Source organism: Vipera ursinii, assembly GCF_947247035.1.
Source record: "Vipera ursinii genome assembly, chromosome: 6".
NCBI classification, from domain to species: Eukaryota; Metazoa; Chordata; class Lepidosauria; order Squamata; family Viperidae; genus Vipera; species Vipera ursinii.
The window spans coordinates 5,883-23,471 of NC_139515.1; the positions used below are offsets into that span (position 1 = coordinate 5,883).

The 17,589-nt window shown below is 41.3% G+C and overlaps 1 protein-coding gene across 1 annotated transcript in view; it reads right to left on the bottom strand.

The window, feature by feature from the left end:
• Positions 1-2,582: 2,582 nt before the first annotated feature.
• The window catches only part of PCLO (piccolo presynaptic cytomatrix protein), a gene marked incomplete at both ends in the record, with an annotated part of 101,423 nt that continues 86,416 nt past the window's right edge, over positions 2,583-17,589 (bottom strand). Inside the window, 8 exons of the mRNA XM_083366835.1 lie at positions 2,583-2,723; positions 5,335-5,480; positions 7,500-7,634; positions 9,320-9,387; positions 9,944-10,115; positions 14,318-14,500; positions 15,604-15,798; positions 16,660-16,840. Coding sequence (XP_083222961.1) covers positions 2,583-2,723; positions 5,335-5,480; positions 7,500-7,634; positions 9,320-9,387; positions 9,944-10,115; positions 14,318-14,500; positions 15,604-15,798; positions 16,660-16,840 — 1,221 coding nt within the window. The remainder of the gene's footprint in view (positions 2,724-5,334; positions 5,481-7,499; positions 7,635-9,319; positions 9,388-9,943; positions 10,116-14,317; positions 14,501-15,603; positions 15,799-16,659; positions 16,841-17,589) is intronic.

A 17,589-nucleotide genomic window follows, 5' to 3' on the forward strand; every position in this document is an offset into this window, starting at 1 on the left:
AACTCCATTGCATAGAATGATGCTAGTACAATCCAGATACCTGATCCCGAGAAAGGTTTCAGAGGCAAGTGCTAGTCCTAGCACTGGTGCAAGAGGGATCAACTGATGGGCAACATCTTCAGTAGCACTGAATCGTATTTGAAGGACGTGAGGAGAAAAGAAATCCTAGCCTTTAGACACCATTTTCCTAACAACCACAAATTGTCACAAATTAGGTACATTCCTCGAAGCAGGGCTGTTATGGTATGAGTAGCTATGACAGGTCCGAAACAGTGGAACTTGGTCCCATGCAGGCCAGTGACTGAAAAATCTGGAGGGCAAAGGACACAACCCAGGGCAGCAGAATTAAGATTTTTTTAAAAGAACAAATACATGAATATTGGTATTCACATAAATAGTCACTTGCTCTTGACTTCCTCAACCCATAACAGCATTGCTGCAACAATAGCCTAACTTTCTCAATTAAGAGTGATAATTAAAGACTTATTCATAAGCCTTCTAATTGTTTCTTCCTAGTTCTTGAAATCTCCATGGCAACCACTGGAAGAGTCATTGTCTTTGTTATAAACATTGAGAAGAACAAAATTGTCATTCATTTGTACAAATTGCACATTTCATAATTTAAGATTCACTCACTCACATCGCTAGACACCTGACTCAGAATGAGGGAACTGGCTGCCTCAGAAACTTTCAGAGCTATAGTTCCTGTCTATGTCAGACATTTGCTCTCCTTCTCTTGTACCCATAGGCTGAAGTACTAAATCATTTCTGCATGATTTGGGGGAATAGCCATGCCAATTGTCCTCAAGGATCCAATTAAAATAGATATAATTATCAGGAGACAATTGAAAGTCAGAATGTTGGCTGATTCCATCCGTTCATATACTCTATTGCCCCCCCCCCCCCGGCAGTTCATTATAGCCACAGGATCAGATATAAGTAATGGCTACAAACAAAATCGGGACTGTGAACCCTTTCTTAGTTATTTATTGGCTCATGAGGTATTCCTTTATTGAAACATAAAATATAATTTCAATACTCTCCTTCCAGCATTTATTTTCTAGCCTCTGGAGCTCCTGAAAAATGTCCACTGATTAAATTAAATTAAACAGATTGTTGAGAATTTATTGTTGTTCAATTTATAATTTTCAGATATTTTAACTTTAAAGGTAGTATGATAATCACTGCCATTTGAAGTCAGATTGTTACTTGGCTGTGCATATGGGCTTTTGATACTGCACAGATCCTATAATAAGATCAGAAAGCCAATCAGCATTGTTACTGGCTAGGGCTAGCTAGCCCATTAATTCTGTTTTGGCTGCAGAAGCCACAGGCTGATTCATTGGTACTCCTTCTGCAAAATGCCCAGCGGGTGGCAATGAATGCTGCAGGCTTAGACCTTTCCACAAACGCCTCCATCGCTTTGGGACTAAGACCTGTCCTAATGCAGAGACCACACAGAGCCCTCCTCTCTGCATTGTCCTTTTACCCAGCAGAACGGCGAATGGAGGTGCACATTTGGGATGAAGTCTGTAATATGGCACTATGCCAACTATGGAGGGTGGTATCACATTCTAGAAGTCATTTTAAAAAAAGATTCATAACTCCAGAATGAGCTGAGGACCAGTGGCATAGTTAGTGAATCTAAACCACGGATAGCTTCAGACATTTTGAGTCTCGGTTGCTTGTGGTCAACAACAGCAAGACCGGCAGGCAGTGACACACAATAAATAGGCATGTCTGTTTAGAAGCCCTTTGAATCATTAACTCCATTATTTGTAAACAAGAGACTGAGAAAGGCAGGGAGGACTGTGGCTTCTTCCACAACTCAGGGCTACGTTTTATTTCATGCTATGGTGGCAACTGTACAACAAATCCTGATTCTCCCCCCCCCCCATTTCTCTCTCTCCCTTTGGACTTAATGTTCTAAGATCGTGATTCTGCATTATTCACACGGAGAAACACTGAAATTATTACTCTGAACTGGTACTCCAAGAAAAGAAATATAATCATTGCTACTATTTAAAATAAAAATAAAAGATGCTGCGTTTTGCCCCTAGGGCACCATCTTACTCTGAACGCTCTAAAATACAGAAGAACAGAGCTGAATAATCTTCTGATCGGTGAGACTAGGAAGGCCGTCCCTGGGTGCTTTTGCATAAAAGGATCCCCCTTCTGATGGCACAAGAACACCCAGGTTCCATTCTCTGGGAGTCTTGCCTCCAAACGCAGCCAGAGTTTCTGCATTCCAGCTGCCTTCGCGTGCAGGGGCACCGTTGTTTACGTGGCTACAAAGGTTTTAACATCGCTGAACCCTTGATTCGCAGTCCTTATTCCAGTGGACTTGTATAATCATCTGAGCCAAGGGTGATGCTTTTCTTTTGCTGTCTTGTTCTAGCTTTTTACACAGTAAAACCAATGGACTAGCCTTCATAAAAATGTGCTAGATAGCCCAGAACGGGTGTTACTTGTTTCATATTCTGGAAAGCCTGCCTAAGCCTAACATTAAAGTGGAGTCCTGGGATCGCACAAGGAGACTCTTCCAGCTTGATCTGTCTGACACCAAACAAGGACATCTTTGCTCAATGGGCTTGTGTGGAACTAACTAAAAGTTTGTGCCAGTTTACAATTCTTTTCCTAAGGTCCACTTTATCAAGCCAAATATATGCTTCACCGATCAAGGTTTTCTTCATAAACTTTCCTCCATTCGAAACAAGAAGAATCTAGGAAAAAAAAGCAAAAAGTGATATATTTCATATGACATTAAAAAGCAGAGTACACTTTAAAAAAAGTGATCGAATCATTTTAACACTTTGCATTAAAAAGGCTATTGCACAAAACATTCCACATGGGTTCATGTCCAGCCCTGTAGCTCAATATTGCCATGGAATATATTCATCATATATGTCGTTTATTTGAGCAATGGCCCATTTTCCCTCCAAGAGGCAGTTTATGGGAAACCTCCATCCAATGAATGCTATTACATCACAAAGACACACATTGGAGTGAAGGACTACAATACACACACGTGCACACACAACAACCCCCCGCTCCTCAGTGCTTTCAAGCTCCAGTCTGCAACCTAGTGACTCTTTTTCAGCTTTTTAAAACTGGTAATTTTAAGGAAAATATAGAAAAAACTCATAATAATAAAACAACAATTAAGAAATATGAATAAGAAATGTAATATGTAGCTATTCAATTGGATCATATATCAAATAATTAATTTCTATTACCAAAAACAAAAAGAACAAACAAAACCAAAGTACGAATTAATATTAAATTAATATAAATCAAAATATATCAGATAAATTAAATAATCCATATGTCTACTCTCATAGAATATTATTTATTTAGCTTGTATAGATCATGAAAACTATGTGAAAGGGAAACATTGTGTGACAAAGAAGAAACCAATCTTGACTGAAAGAGGTTTTACATTTACTTATCACTTTGATCAGGAGGTGTGTGTATGTGTGTGTATACATACACACACACCTTTTTCTTTTACAAAAAAAGCACTGTGTGTGTGTGTGTGTTATATATATATATATATATATATATATATATATATATATATATATATATATATATGTGTGTGTGTGTGTGTGTGTGTGTGTGTGTGTGTGTGTGTGTGTAGATCTTTGGTCATTCAGGTTTTTTCCTACGTAGAATTGAAGGTGTAAGAGCAACGTTTCGACGAAATCTCATCCGTCATCCTCAGGCTGGTGGCTTCAGCTTCGTTCGGAAGAGCTTCCATTCTGTGTGACCTCACATTCCTATGCAACTGCCGAGATCAAAATTTAATCCCCACATCCTTCCAATTGAAATTCCACTAACCCCCCACCCAATCAGAGCACACCTCCACCCACAGAACACACCCCCTCTGGCAGTTTAAAAAAGAGGAACAAACAGCCACTACCACACACTTCTCCCAGAAGAACGAAGCTGAAGCCACCAGCCTGAGGATGACGGATGAGATTTCGTCGAAACGTTCGTCGAAACGTTCTTACACCTTCAATTCTACGTGGGAAAAAACCCGAATGACCAAAGATCTACAAACACCCGCGAAAACCTCAGAAAACACACACACACACACACACACACACACACACACACACACACATATATGCCGATTGCACATTAGGCAATTGTTCTAACCTTTAGGCCACAGGCTCTTTCTCGCTTTGTTAGATGAGAGGCAAGGGAGATATGTGTTAAGTGTTTGTTAAATATTTTAGAATATCTTGCTAGGCCCTAAACACGGGACAAAGCGGCCCAGGTTCGAATCTCAGAAGGGTATGGCTGACTGATGAGAACAAATGAGTTTGAAATGGCCATATTAGTGTCCCTTTAATTCTTTGTTAACAATCCAAAAAATTGACACAAATATGAGCTGTCACTGTTGTGACTACAGCCTGTGGATGGCCTTGGGTTAGGCTGAAACAGGCAATAAGATTTGTCCCGTGTTTGGGGCCTAGCAAGGTATTCTAAAATACTTAACAAATACTTAACACACAAACACACACACAGACACACCCTCAGCACTGGAAAATATTGTCGGCTCTTTCCTTAAAAACCCAGAGTTACAATACCACCAAAACAAAAACACTGATAATTTGTCAATGTTGTTGGTTAATGTTGAACTATAGGATAACTGAAATATCTTCCAAATCGTTTGTTCTCTTTTTTAAAGCAGAAACAAAATGGGATTATCTCCAGTCTACAATATGGTCCTTTCAGCAGTTCGAAGAAGGCTCCATGCCCATTTGCACTACTCAGGAGACCCTGGGGACACAGGTAAGCCTTCAGGTGGCCTCAACGACTCTCTAAAAGAATGCAAATGAACACCTGTTTGCAAGGAGTATAAATCCTTCCATTCTCCACCATCCAGTCAGAGCTGAAGAAGCTTCTTGGATGAGAAGTGAAACGTCTTCAAGGGAAAAACAAGAAAGCCCAGTTGCCTCCTGAAAAAAGCAGCTTTAGGATAACTCTGATCTGGATGACTGAGAATCTCCATAAACAAGATGGGATTACAATAACCTCAAATGAGAACTTTTAAAATCTTCCTCTAATTTTTCTACTCAAAATGTCACTTGAAAAATTCACTTATGCTGAAGTAGAAGAGCATGGAAGTGCTGGGGAACATGGTTTTCTGCAGACAAAATTGGAAGCATTGGTCAAGGTGGCTTGCTAAAATAAGCAAAATAGCTGACAAAATTGGGACGACATTCCTAGAAACATTATAAACACTAGGGTCGGGTGAGTGGATAAAAGATGTATTTCAGAGGCAAATGCGGAAGGTGCGCCGCGTGCCGGGAGTGAGCCAGGTACCTGGAGCGAATGGCCGGAGGGGCTCAGGCCGAGGCGGAAGGTCTCATTGAAGGAAGGCTCCCGGTCGTGCCGGCACACTCTCGTTTTCTTCTTCACCACCCTCTTTTGAGTCCCAAGGTTGACTACGTACAGCTTTACGTATAAATCTGTGGAAACAGATGGTTTGGGCTATTTTATAGAACACTCAGAGATTCGTAATTAACTCAGGGTAGCAAACTTTCACCCATCATTAAGATCTGAAAGGGACTCCTCTTGGCCCTTCCTCCCCTCAGAATCTTAACCTCTGGCTGTACTTTGAGCCTCACGACACCCCCTGTGACCCCAAAGCTGTCCTAGTGGCTATGGAATTTACTGAATAAAATTCTGCAGAAATCTGTATATGAGGGTAAGGTTAAAAGCCCATGAATATTACGAAAGGGAAATAGGGCTATGATTTATTTCAGGACTCACCTTCCACCCACATTAATTCTGTGAAATTCTATTTCTACTCTATTTCTATTTCTTATTCTATTACACCAAGTGGCCTTTACCTGATTAAAATTATCAGGCAACTAGGTTTATTGGATAATTCAGTTCACTGTGTGAGTAGGTTTTAACTTGAATCATATGAATCAGATTGATTTGGTATGAATCAATTAGAACAACAATGGATGAGATTCAAATGCATTTTTGTTTGGAAAGTCTTTTTAATTCACCTAATGAGCAGCAATGAGTTTAGCAAAGGAGGTGAGTGGGGGAGCTCCTACTCCCCCCCCACTCCATCCAGAAACAGATTTTGAGAGCTCATGACCAGGGCAGCAGATGAGGGAGGTTTCAGGGCAGTTTAGCAGGGGGAATTGGCAGCAGAGGCTCCAACTACCGTAGGCTTTAAAGAAGGAAGACCCAAACTACGCCTTGCGCTATTGCAAGGCTAAGCTTGAATCTTTATTGGATGGGGAAGTGAGAAGAGTTTTTATATAGCAATGCATCAGGAAAGTTTACAATTTCCTTGGCAGGCCAGCTGTAGAAAGAGCATAAAATGAAGAGGAAAATCAGAGAATAGTGGGGTGGGGAGTCCCTTTGTCAGACACAAGTACGTGGAACTAGGATAACTCAGAGAAGCAAAAAGTCCAATATAGCATCAGACTTGTCCCCTGGTGGACATTCCACAGTAATCTCAGCAAACCTTTTTATGGAAGAAGTGGAAGATGCTTTGGCATGCCCAACCTCTCTGGGGATTGGAGAAATCCATGAGCCACCTTGAGAAAGTAGAGGCATAAAATTGTGTAGGATGTTCCTCTCCTTCTTTTAAAAGGTAGTGAGATGTCACTGTATAGACTCTCAATAGGATGTTACAGGGGGTCTGTTATCGTCCTGTTTTCTATATCTAGGATGTAATGGGACATTGCTAAGGCTATTAAGAATCCTGGGGGGAAATGATCAGGGGCAGAAAAGACTTTGAACTAGTCTCTGGAGACCATAAAAGCTTAGAAGAGGAATGTATTAGAATTGGGACCACAATTTTTTTTTCCTCATCAGATCTTCTGTTCATAGCACAATTGTTTGAGTGGCCATATCCCCAGGTCTGCTGATTTAAGGGTCCAACGTTAGCTCAAGAGGGAGGAAGCCTTCAGTGGGGAGGCCACTAAGTTCTGTCCTAAGTTTGTGCTGAACAACATCTTTATCAACAATCTGAATGAGGAAGTGGAGAGGACATTTATAAATTTACAAAGCTGAGAGGGGTGACTGGTCCTTCAGAAAGCTCTAAAAATTCAACGATTGACAGTTTACAGCGAGAAACATCAGGGCAGGAAAAAGTTAGTGGGTCCTGCGCTAAACAGGGGTGAGATTACATAACCTCCAATGTCCTTTCCAGCTTTATAATTTTAATGAAAAAAAATGGGACAATGTAATGGACAACCACTTCAGTAGCTCTACCAAGATGTTCCATGGTGGTGTGTGGTTGTGTATGGGGGGAATCAGCAGCTCAACTTAACGTTTGCACATGAAAAACAATTTCACCCAAAGGACAGTCAATTTATAAGAATAATCTTTTCCCCCTTTGTATCTCATGGCAAAAATCCCACTATGTTATTGCTGTACTTAAAATAATTAATATAATATGTGGTTGGGGCCTGATTATTTAAAAATATTTATTAAAATACTGGCTCATGAACAAATGATACCTGGTAAATGATCTGGAGATTTAAACTTGTAAGTTATATTCCTGCATTGCAGGATTTCCACTATTAACTGTTCTCCATCAGTCTTCATTTCCTTTTTTAAGGCAATCTTTATTTCACCCATTACCTGAGTTTTACCTGTAATAATAGAAGAAAGCAAAATTAATTTAGCTCTACTAAAAGGAAATGCTGCTTTTCTGCCAGATTACGCCGACATCCCAGAATTTGGAACAGAAAGAGTAAAAAGGGCAAGGGAAAAGGAAAAAAAGAAAGAGAAAATCCAAAATATAACTAATAGGAAAGAAAGTGTAGAGACGTGACTTCCAACCTTTATCACAAGCACAAACAAGTTTTACCTCTCCTCCATTAGAAATGACTGTCTCTTTATACCATATCCCACCTCTTATCCACTGCACAAGCCCACAAAACATCGTATTTCCTATCCCAGGGTCAGCAGAAAGTTCACAATGAGTTACCAGAAGTAACAATATGATTTGTTTTAATCTTGATCAAGTAAACCAACTTTACAATCTTTCTTTAGCTCATTTAAATATTGTTGCAGGATTTGATTTCTTCACATTCTACCCCATTCTACCCTACTTATTTATCTTAGTTATGGCTTGCAAAAACCAAAATATATTTATTTCCCATGAGAAGTTGTCTGTTTTTTATAATTGGTTCTAAAATCGTATTGTAATAATTTCCATATTCTAATATTATCTACATCCTTAGTCTGTTTATAACTTCCTAAGACAGGAGTCTTCAAACTTGGCCCTTTTAGAACTTGTGAACTTCAACTCCCAGAATTCCTCAGCCAGGCATGCTAGCTGAGGAATTCTGGGAGTTGAAGTCCACAAGTCATAAAAGAGCCAAGTTTGAAGACCCCTGTCTTAAGATAAAAATCTTATTTAGTTTTTTACCATTTATTTCAAAGTCTTTCAATATTTAAGCTTACAATTAAAATTTCATTTCATTCAGGATTGAAGGCAAACTCACCTGACATTTTCAAAGTTGTCATCCTGAAGCTCTCTAATAGCTTGCAAGAATTCAATAAACAACTTCCAGAAGTTATTAGAAAATGAGGTTAGTGAACAGTGCCCTCTTAAAGGTCTCAACTGCAGTTGCAAGCAAGAAGGCAATTCTTGTCATCTCCCATCACTTACACCTGTCGGAGACCCTACTCCTACATTCTCCTTGCGAGAAGCAGCCGTCTGGAGCACAGGTGGGCAATCTCCTGCTCTGTCCTTATTCTGAGGGCCAAAGCTTCCCAGATGGGTCAATGGGGGCTGAGCCCAACAGGATATATTTTTCATAATGATTCCTATATCAGTATAACTAATTTTATATACTAGTTTTAATTATCCTTGTACATCACTGGATGGGATAAATTGTCCCTTTTCTCACAATTTAATTGGAGATGCATGCAGTTTAGATGAATAAGGTTTTCTTACTGACAGTAGGTTCTTTACACCAGAGGTCCCCAACCCTTTGGGCACCAGGGACCGGTTCCGTGGACAGAGGCTTTTCCATGGACTGGAGGGTGTGTGGTTTTGTGTGCTGCCTGCATCCCGTGGATGGGTCTTTGCTTGTTTGTGCGGACCGGTTGCTGGAATGCCACTGTCTGGTACTGGTCCACGGACTGGGAGTTGGGGACCCCTGCTTTACACTGAAAAGGCTATCATTGCTACCATCATAGCATTTTGGGGTACAATAAAAAGTAGAGTTTATTTCTTACAAAAATAGCATCTAGATTAATAGAATAGCAACAAATATTTTCTACAGACTCCTAGATAATTCATTTTGAATTGAGATAGACACTTTACCTTCAATTTCTGTTAATCCTACCCCTGATTGCTTCAAGGCTTCTTGTCCATTCTGGCTCATCTTTCCTCTGTTGAAAAACATAGATGGTCTGCTGTTAACAAAGGCGATTCTGTAAATGTATAAATATATAAATATAGAGAACTCCAAAAAAAAATTGCAGTTGATCACAGAGAAGTAAGTAGCATAGTAAAAATATGCAAGGCTCTTGATTCCCTATTTGAAAAAGGCAGCTGCTTTCAATAGAAGAAAAACACTCAGAGCTGCCAGATCTGGCCTGCAACGTGATGCGTAACTACTGAATGGCGACAAAGACGCGGCAGCAGCTTTAAAGTTTTGCCACTGCGCAGTGTTAACCTCACTGAATATGAGCCAAAGCCAGTGGCACCAAGAGCCTGCTGAGCTTTCTAGATTAACCAAGTTGGGCTCAGTGCTGCTGCTGCCGACGAAAGAAGCCACTTGCGGCCCCCGTGTGTGCCACAATGGCCCCTCGTGAATGGTCCTGGCGTCCTTGAGGAGACTCAGTGGCTGGAAACGGGACGGGAGGGCAGACAAGGCAGCTGCTCCCTGCTCTCTCTTTTCTCTGTGATTAGCAACAAAGACAGCCCGCGATAAAAAGCCCGTACATTCTTGGAATGGGGAAATGGTTGCTGTCCCCCGTGGCGGTGGCGGTGGTGGTGGCGGTGTTGCCGTTGTTGCTTCCCTCACTGTCCACACTGTATCCGCTGCCAAAGGTGCTGGTGGATGAGCCAGTGGAAGAGACCGAGCTTTCTCCTGGCCTGTGGTTGGCAGACCTGGCTGTAGGGAGTAGAAAGAGTGACAGGGATTGGATCCCACCAGTTGGCTGAGCTGATAAAACCGTAAGCAATTTAATTAAGGTCTGGCAATTTGCAAGTTGGAATGTAAAGTATGCTCACAAGATTCTCCCGCCTTGTGCTGAATTTTGGCTTTAGGGTTATGCCATACCTTTTCTGGGTGGGCTACTTGGGTGTAATTGGGCTGTAATTACAGAATCTGAAGTTAGCATAGCTGATGGCTATGTTAGCTGGGGCCCTGGTGGAAGGCTACTCTGGCCAAACAACACATTGTTCCCATAATTTCCTCAGAGTTATTGGATACTTAACTGCATTAATCTATCAGTAAAGATGCCATTGTAGAACTAAGTCTTTTTAATTTAGGTAGCTCAAATATTACAATATGAACAACAACTGTTAAAAATACAGTAAATAGCCAATTTGATTGAAGTCTTATCAGTTAAATCTCAGCTATTATACAATCAGTTTCTTGACTAAAAGTGCTTGAATATATTTCTTCAGCTCTAGTTAAAACTACGCGCAACCATTGGGACTGTTTAATTTCAATTCCCCAAAATGATCTAAGGAAACAATACAAGTCTGTAGCAAGTCATCTTGAGAGACCTGGAAGTTATGTCAGGATGCTTTTTGTTGACTACAGCTTGGCTTTCAACACCATTTTGCCGAGCATTCTCATCGAGAAGCTGACTGACTTGAAATTCTCCCCTGCCATCTGCGATTGGATTCAAGACTTTCTTAGGGATCGGTTACAAACAGTGAGGGTCAGGTCTGCTTTGTCCACCCCCCTGAAGCTTTGCACCGGCACGCCACAGGGCTGTGTGCTTAGCCCCTACCTGTACTCTTTATACACTTATGATTTATTTATTTATTTATTTATTCATTGAATTTATATACTACCCTATTCCCGAAGGACTCAGGGTGGTTCACAGGGCATGTTAAAACAATACAAAAAGAGAGAATAAAATAAAATTAAATTAATACAAGCCCACAAAATTAAGATAACATTAAAATTGAAATTGAAATTTAATTTAATTTAATTTAATTTAATTTAATTTAATTTAATTTAATTTAATTTAATTTAATTTAATTTAAAATCCCTCAGTCCAGGCCAGACAATTCAAACAACCAGGTTTTTTTGTGTATCATCATCATCATCAATCAAATTGGTATCATCAGATTGTGTATCATCTGACCCATCCACTGCGATAATCAAGTACGCAGATGATACGACTGTGGTGGGTCTTATTACAGGTGGGGATGAGACAGCATATAGGGCGGAGGTACAAAAACTATCCATATGGTGTAGTAACAACAACTTGCACCTAAACATGGGCAAGAGGAAAGAGATGGTGTTAGACTTCCGGAGAAAAAAGGAGGAACCTGCCCCACTTTACATTGGGGAAGACTGTGTGGAGAGAGTTTCCTCCTTTAAATTTCTGGGAGTCTATCTCTGTGAAGATCTGACCTGGAAAGTTAACACAACCCAGGTGGCTAGAAAGGCCCAACAGAGGCTTCACTTTCTTAGGGTCTTGCGGAAGGACAGGGTAGAACAATGGCTAATGACCCTCTTTTACCAGTCCATTATAGAGAGCGTCCTCTCGTACTGTATTGTGGTTTGGTATGCTGGTCTGACAGCCGTGGACAGGAAAGTATTACAGAGGGTAGTGAGCACAGCACAAGACATCATGGGCTGTCCCCTGACACCACTGGATGACATCTCCAGGGCTCGTTGCCTTGGAAGAGTGAGGAAGATTCTCAGGGATGACTCACACCCTGGACGGTATCTCTTTACTCTCCTACCATCGGGTAGGAGATATAGGAGTATAGCCAGCCGCACCAACAGGCTGAAAAATAGCTTTTATCCGTGGGCTGTTAGGCTTTTAAATGGGACATAATCTTATGCAGAATTGACTTGGGAGGCCGGTGTGTGGTGTAGTTGGTTCACATGGTGTGGTGGGATGGAGGGTTTGTTGTCACTGTGTGTTGGGGGGAGAGAGCACGGGGGGAGGCTCAGCTAATCTCAATGTACACATGTTGTACTTTGACAATAAAAGGTTTATTATTTATTTATTTTATTTATTATTTAATGATCCCAAATTCAGGAGGGGGAGCCAAAATGGAGAGAAGGCAGAAACACCTATAACACCTACTTTTACACCTACTTTTTTATCATCTCTTTTTTAAACTTTTGTTTTAAATAGCCCATTTTATTTGATGTTTATCCTTCCACTCCCCCCCCCCCCACAATGGGACAGACTTATGCTGGCCTATTGGAAGCTTCAACATATAGGAAGAGTAGAGAAAATCTTCCTAGAAAAAAGAAAAGCGAGAAGAGGCTCTGACCGCAACATGGCCAGGGAGTGCTGACCACCCCTGCAGAGAAGGGTGAGAAGGGGGAGAGAGAGGGGCGTGAATTTTAATTTTAATTTTAATTTTAATTTAATTTTAATTTGTTTAATTGTGGGCTAGTCTTATTTAATTCTATTTTAAAGTGTACTTATTTGCATTGTTTTAACTCGCCCTGTAAACCGCCCTGAGTCCTTCGGGAATAGGGTGGTATATAAAATCAATTAAATAAATAAATAAAGCCACCAATATTCCCTGCAGCCTAATCGAGACGCTCTAGGAACATCAAGTCATAGAGCCGTGAGAAGACAACAGGGACCTAAAAGAAGTTATCTTGTCCTGAAGCTTCCTCAGCTCCATCTCCCTTTGTTTTTTGGAAGCCCCTCAAGATCCGGCTTGAGTCACTTGCAACCATCAGATGTTGAGCTGGCTTGCCAAGAATAAAGAATTTTCAAACAGAAAAAATGCCTCACTGTGGATATCTCTGTGCAAAAAGGACAGCCTTTACCAGTCCCAGATCTGAGCAGGTGGGCTCCAGGGTTAAATAGGGACGGCTGCGGCTGCTGTGGGACCAAGGCTGGCCGGCCTCTGAGATCTCTTAATGGTGGGTGGTGGGTGGGGAGCAAAGTTGGAGCTGGTGAAGGGACCCTTCAGGAGATGCCAGAATGGGAGAGGGCGGGGGTGAAATAAAATAAACAAATAAGCACTGAGAAAACGTTTATGTGAGGCCCAAAGTCCTTAAATATCTTTCACCAAACTGAGGTCGCTGTATGAAGATAGTGGCACTGATGTACTAGACATTCAACTTTATTATTGGGCTTTCTTGTTATTTTCTATATTGCTATGCAATGAGATTTTTTTGTGTGAATATTGCCCTCTTTGGGTCAAATTAGAAATATGTGTAACTCTTTTGAAATCTTGACAAGTTTTAGTCGTTAGGTATATTAATTAGGGATTATTTGCTTCCAAACTTGGAAGCTGCTATGCATATTTGATTATTAATATTTAAGATCTGAACTAGAATCACATGAAAAATTGACACCATGGAATAATCTATGATTCGAAGAGAAGATGTTTTATCAGAAAACAATCAGGTCGTTTAGGTTCCTGGAATGGCGGAAGGCCCATCCTGCTTTTTGATCAGGATACAAAAGAGTTTGGGAACAAGCTAATTTCCAGCTCCTCTTGTCTACCACACCACGAACAAATGAACATACTCCAGTTGAAATTCAATGGCTGCCTTCACTGAGTCTCTCTATTCAACTTCCAGGGAAGAATTTTCTTTTGAAAGGTAGATTTTTCACAGCAGAATACATAACATATGTCAAAGTGATAGCACCAACACAACAACAACAAGGCGTCCATGTTGTAATTCATGTATGCCACAACAGACTTTAGTTATACAAAAAGATTGGTTAATCATGCTTAAGGAGTTCAAATTAAAAACGCATGCCATTTATTTGGCAATATCAGCATGATACATTCGAGATTTGGAGGAGGATGGACACTCTCTGTGTTAGAAAGCTTAACTATTTATGTGTCTAGCACTTCAGCAATTAAGAAATCTCTTTTAACCCAGTAGAACAGGGGTCTTTAAACGTGGCCCTTTTATGACTTGTGGACTTCAACTCCCAGAATTCCTCAACTAGGCATGCTGGCTGAGGAATTCTGGGAGTTGAAGTCCACAAGTCATAAAAGGGCCAGGTTTGAAGACCCCTGCAGTAGAATATTACCGCTACGAGCGGAGGAGTAACTTCACTGCGCAATGAATTAGCAGGCCCGGCCAGAAGGCATTCAATTCGGGCCAGGGGCTCCGGGGCCAGATGTCTTTCTGCTCACCTCCTTCAGGGCTGAAGGGTCCATCGGACATCACTTTCCTGAGGGCTAGTTGGCTTTGCTCTTTGCTGTCACTGGCTGGTGGAGGCAGATTGTCAGACTGAGTTCTTTGAATTGGGAGGACTCCCGCTACGCTGTGTCTGTGCAGCTTCCTTGCATGATTAGACTGACCGCTTTTATGGTTAGCTGTGGCAGTTATGGGTGAAATGGAAACCCACAATATGTACCTCAGATGGAACCAGCTTAAATGTTAGTCATGCAAACAGAAATAGGGAAATTCTCTTTTCTGCATTTAAATAGGCAAGTTTCTTTGAATTCCAAAGAGACATCACATGAAGAGCAGTAAATGGTAATTAAACTGGCTGTTTCTTTTTAATTAAAATAAAAGGATAAAGAAGACAGAGGATTTTATTTCCTGCCTTTTGTGTTACGCAACAGTGACTGGGCACCAATTATAATGGAGACAACAAACGGTTGCCACAGTTGGATTATACTAATTTGCCACACACTAAATCCTCAACCTCTAATTCCACGAAAGAATGATTTACACGTGGTGAAATACAGAAAAGCTGTAATTGTTAAGCCTCATTGCTAACTAACATTTTTAAATACCCCCATATAATATAGGCTTTGTAGGGCTAATGATTACATGGTTAACAAAGCCAGTATCTAATTTTAATTGCAGCCAATGAATGTGTCTGTGTGATTGTACTATATTATCATTGACTGAAGAAAACATTTTAAGGATATTGCTTTTTAAAAAATAATTTTGTCAAAAGAAAAGAACATTTACCAGTATAAAACTGAACCAAATATATTCTTTCATTTTGTTTTTAAAATTCTGATACTTTACAACAGATCTACCCCATTTGATTTTGAAATTCAGTGTGCTGTTTTTACAAATTTTCCACAATTCTCAGCTAGGGGTAGAGCTGGAAACAAAGTATATAATATTTAAATTAGTTGAGGCATTTAGTGACACCAAAGGAACAAAACACAGCAAACCTTTCCCATAAAGAAGTGCAGGATTGTGACCTACTGAGCAAACGGAATACATGCTGGAAAAACAACCAGTTTAGTGGCATTCTATATCTCAGTAGACAAGGAGAGTATCTTCTATTTCTATGTATTTACAGGCAAACACACAGAATACTGAACAGGTGAAATGCACAAATGTGCCCAGAGCGGAAAGAAAAGGCCAGGAGCAGGGAAGACGGGGGAGGAGGGCGGGGAAGGCCAGAGATGAGAATTAAGCTGCCATGCTGAGGAATTTTATTTGTGCCCTTTACTTGGTTGGAGACGGAGCTGTTGGACAGCGGCTTCAGCAGCAGCGATGGCTGCCCCAGCGTCTTCAAGGTGAGTTTGAGTGACACTGGTTTTGCTTTGGCTGCGAGATGGTCCGTGAGAACGCAGATGTCCCTCAGAGGAAGATTTGGAGCTTCCCGGGCTGCTGTGGGACTTCTCAATGGTGGGCATCTGCATATCTGGCAAGAATTGCGGGGGGAAGAGGAGGGAAATACCAGGAATACAGTACGTTATTCTTCTCCCACCTCAGAGCCACAGAGTGATTGTGCAGGCCATATAACTTCTCCTACTCCTTCATCCCTCCACTGAAAACCACGGGCGGGCTCTTCTCCTCACCTTACTTTGTTGTGTTGAGAATAAGAAGCAGGGAATAATGTCCGACCCTCTAACCCTTCCGTAGACTCTGAAGAAACAAACTTTCCCCACTCTCTCCTGCCCCCCCCCCCCGTGTCCATGTGCTACCTGCTCATTCTGGACATTTGCTTGGTTGGATGCAAATAACACCTCGTGGCCAGAACAGGCTAGGAACTGTATTGGCAGAAATCCTTCTCTTAATTCCCCATCACTTCCAAAGTGAAAATGGGGTATGTTTCTTTGCTTCCCTTTTAAAGTCTCCTTTTCCCCATTATATGCCCCCCCCGCGCCTCCCTGTCTTTGGGAAAATGCCTTCTGTGGGCCGCAAGGTAGCTCAGCTGTTCACTTGCTGTTTGGCAAAGGAAGAGCCACCCCTTCCAGCGGCTCACCGAGGGCTCTCGTAGGTCCTGCACTCCTAAGAGGCAGTGGGCTCAAAGCATGGCAGAAGCCTTTCCCCCCCCCCCTTTAACTATGAGCGGTTTCTCTCTCTCTCTTTACCTCTCTTTCTCTCTGGACTGAAAAATATCTTAAGGTTATTTCTCTGTCGTACTTAAGAAGTGGAATAACTTCCCGGGTAAGGCAGGGAATCCACTGTGCCTCACGTCTGATTTCACATCAAACGGTCTGCATAAAGCCAGAGTTTACCCTGATGTCCGCAAAGAGGGCCCGGGGGAAAAAAGTCTTACCTTTGGACGGGTCGGGAAAAATACTATGACTTCTGCTCTTGATGACTGACGGTTTCGGAGACTGCTGGCTACCCTGCCCTGAGTGGGATCTCCCGTGCTCAAGGCTTTCACTCTGCTCCTTCAGAAGGTACCAGCGAGGAGTGTTATCCAGGGGGCAGGCACTCGACAGCTCGATTAAGACCTACACAGCGACAGAGAGCAAACCTCCAGTTTTGTAAAAGCAACACTATTCTGGATGCACTGAATCTCAAAACTCACCCCAAACCCGTTTTATACAACATTCTTGTTCTGATGATTGTTCAGTATTAGTGTGCAATGTCCTTATTTCAGGAGATTAGAAATTAAATTATGGGAAAGAAAGAAAAAGAAAGAAAGAAAGAAAGAAAGAAAGAAAGAAAGAAAGAAAGAAAGAAAGAAAGAAAGAAAGAAAGAAAGAGGGGGAGAGAGAGAGAGAGAGAGAGGGAGAGAGGGAGAGAGAGAGAGAGGGGTACCTTACTTGCAAGTGAAGTAAGTAGAGTTTAGCTAACTTCTTGATGATTTTATACTCACCTTGTTTGCAATCAGCCAAGGCAGCAAGACACCCCGAAAGAAATAATGGCAAACTATCTCCTTATTCTTGGCATGAAAACGATATGGAGGACTTACCTCAAACTCAATGGAAATCATACTTTGCTTATAACTTTACAGCCTAATGTTAAGTCAGTTTCTTAAAAGAAACAAAGGTTAATTGCTATGATGAGTTTTTTAATGTATAGTTCAGGGGTAGGCAACCTCAGCTCTTTTATGACTCATGGACTTCAACTCCCAGAATTCCTGAGTCAGCTGACTCAGGAATTCTGGGAGTTGAAGTCCATGAGTCATAAAAGAGCCAAGGTTGCCCACCCCTGGTATAGTTAAACCCTAATAGGTGGGTTTGTACTTTTGGCTAAG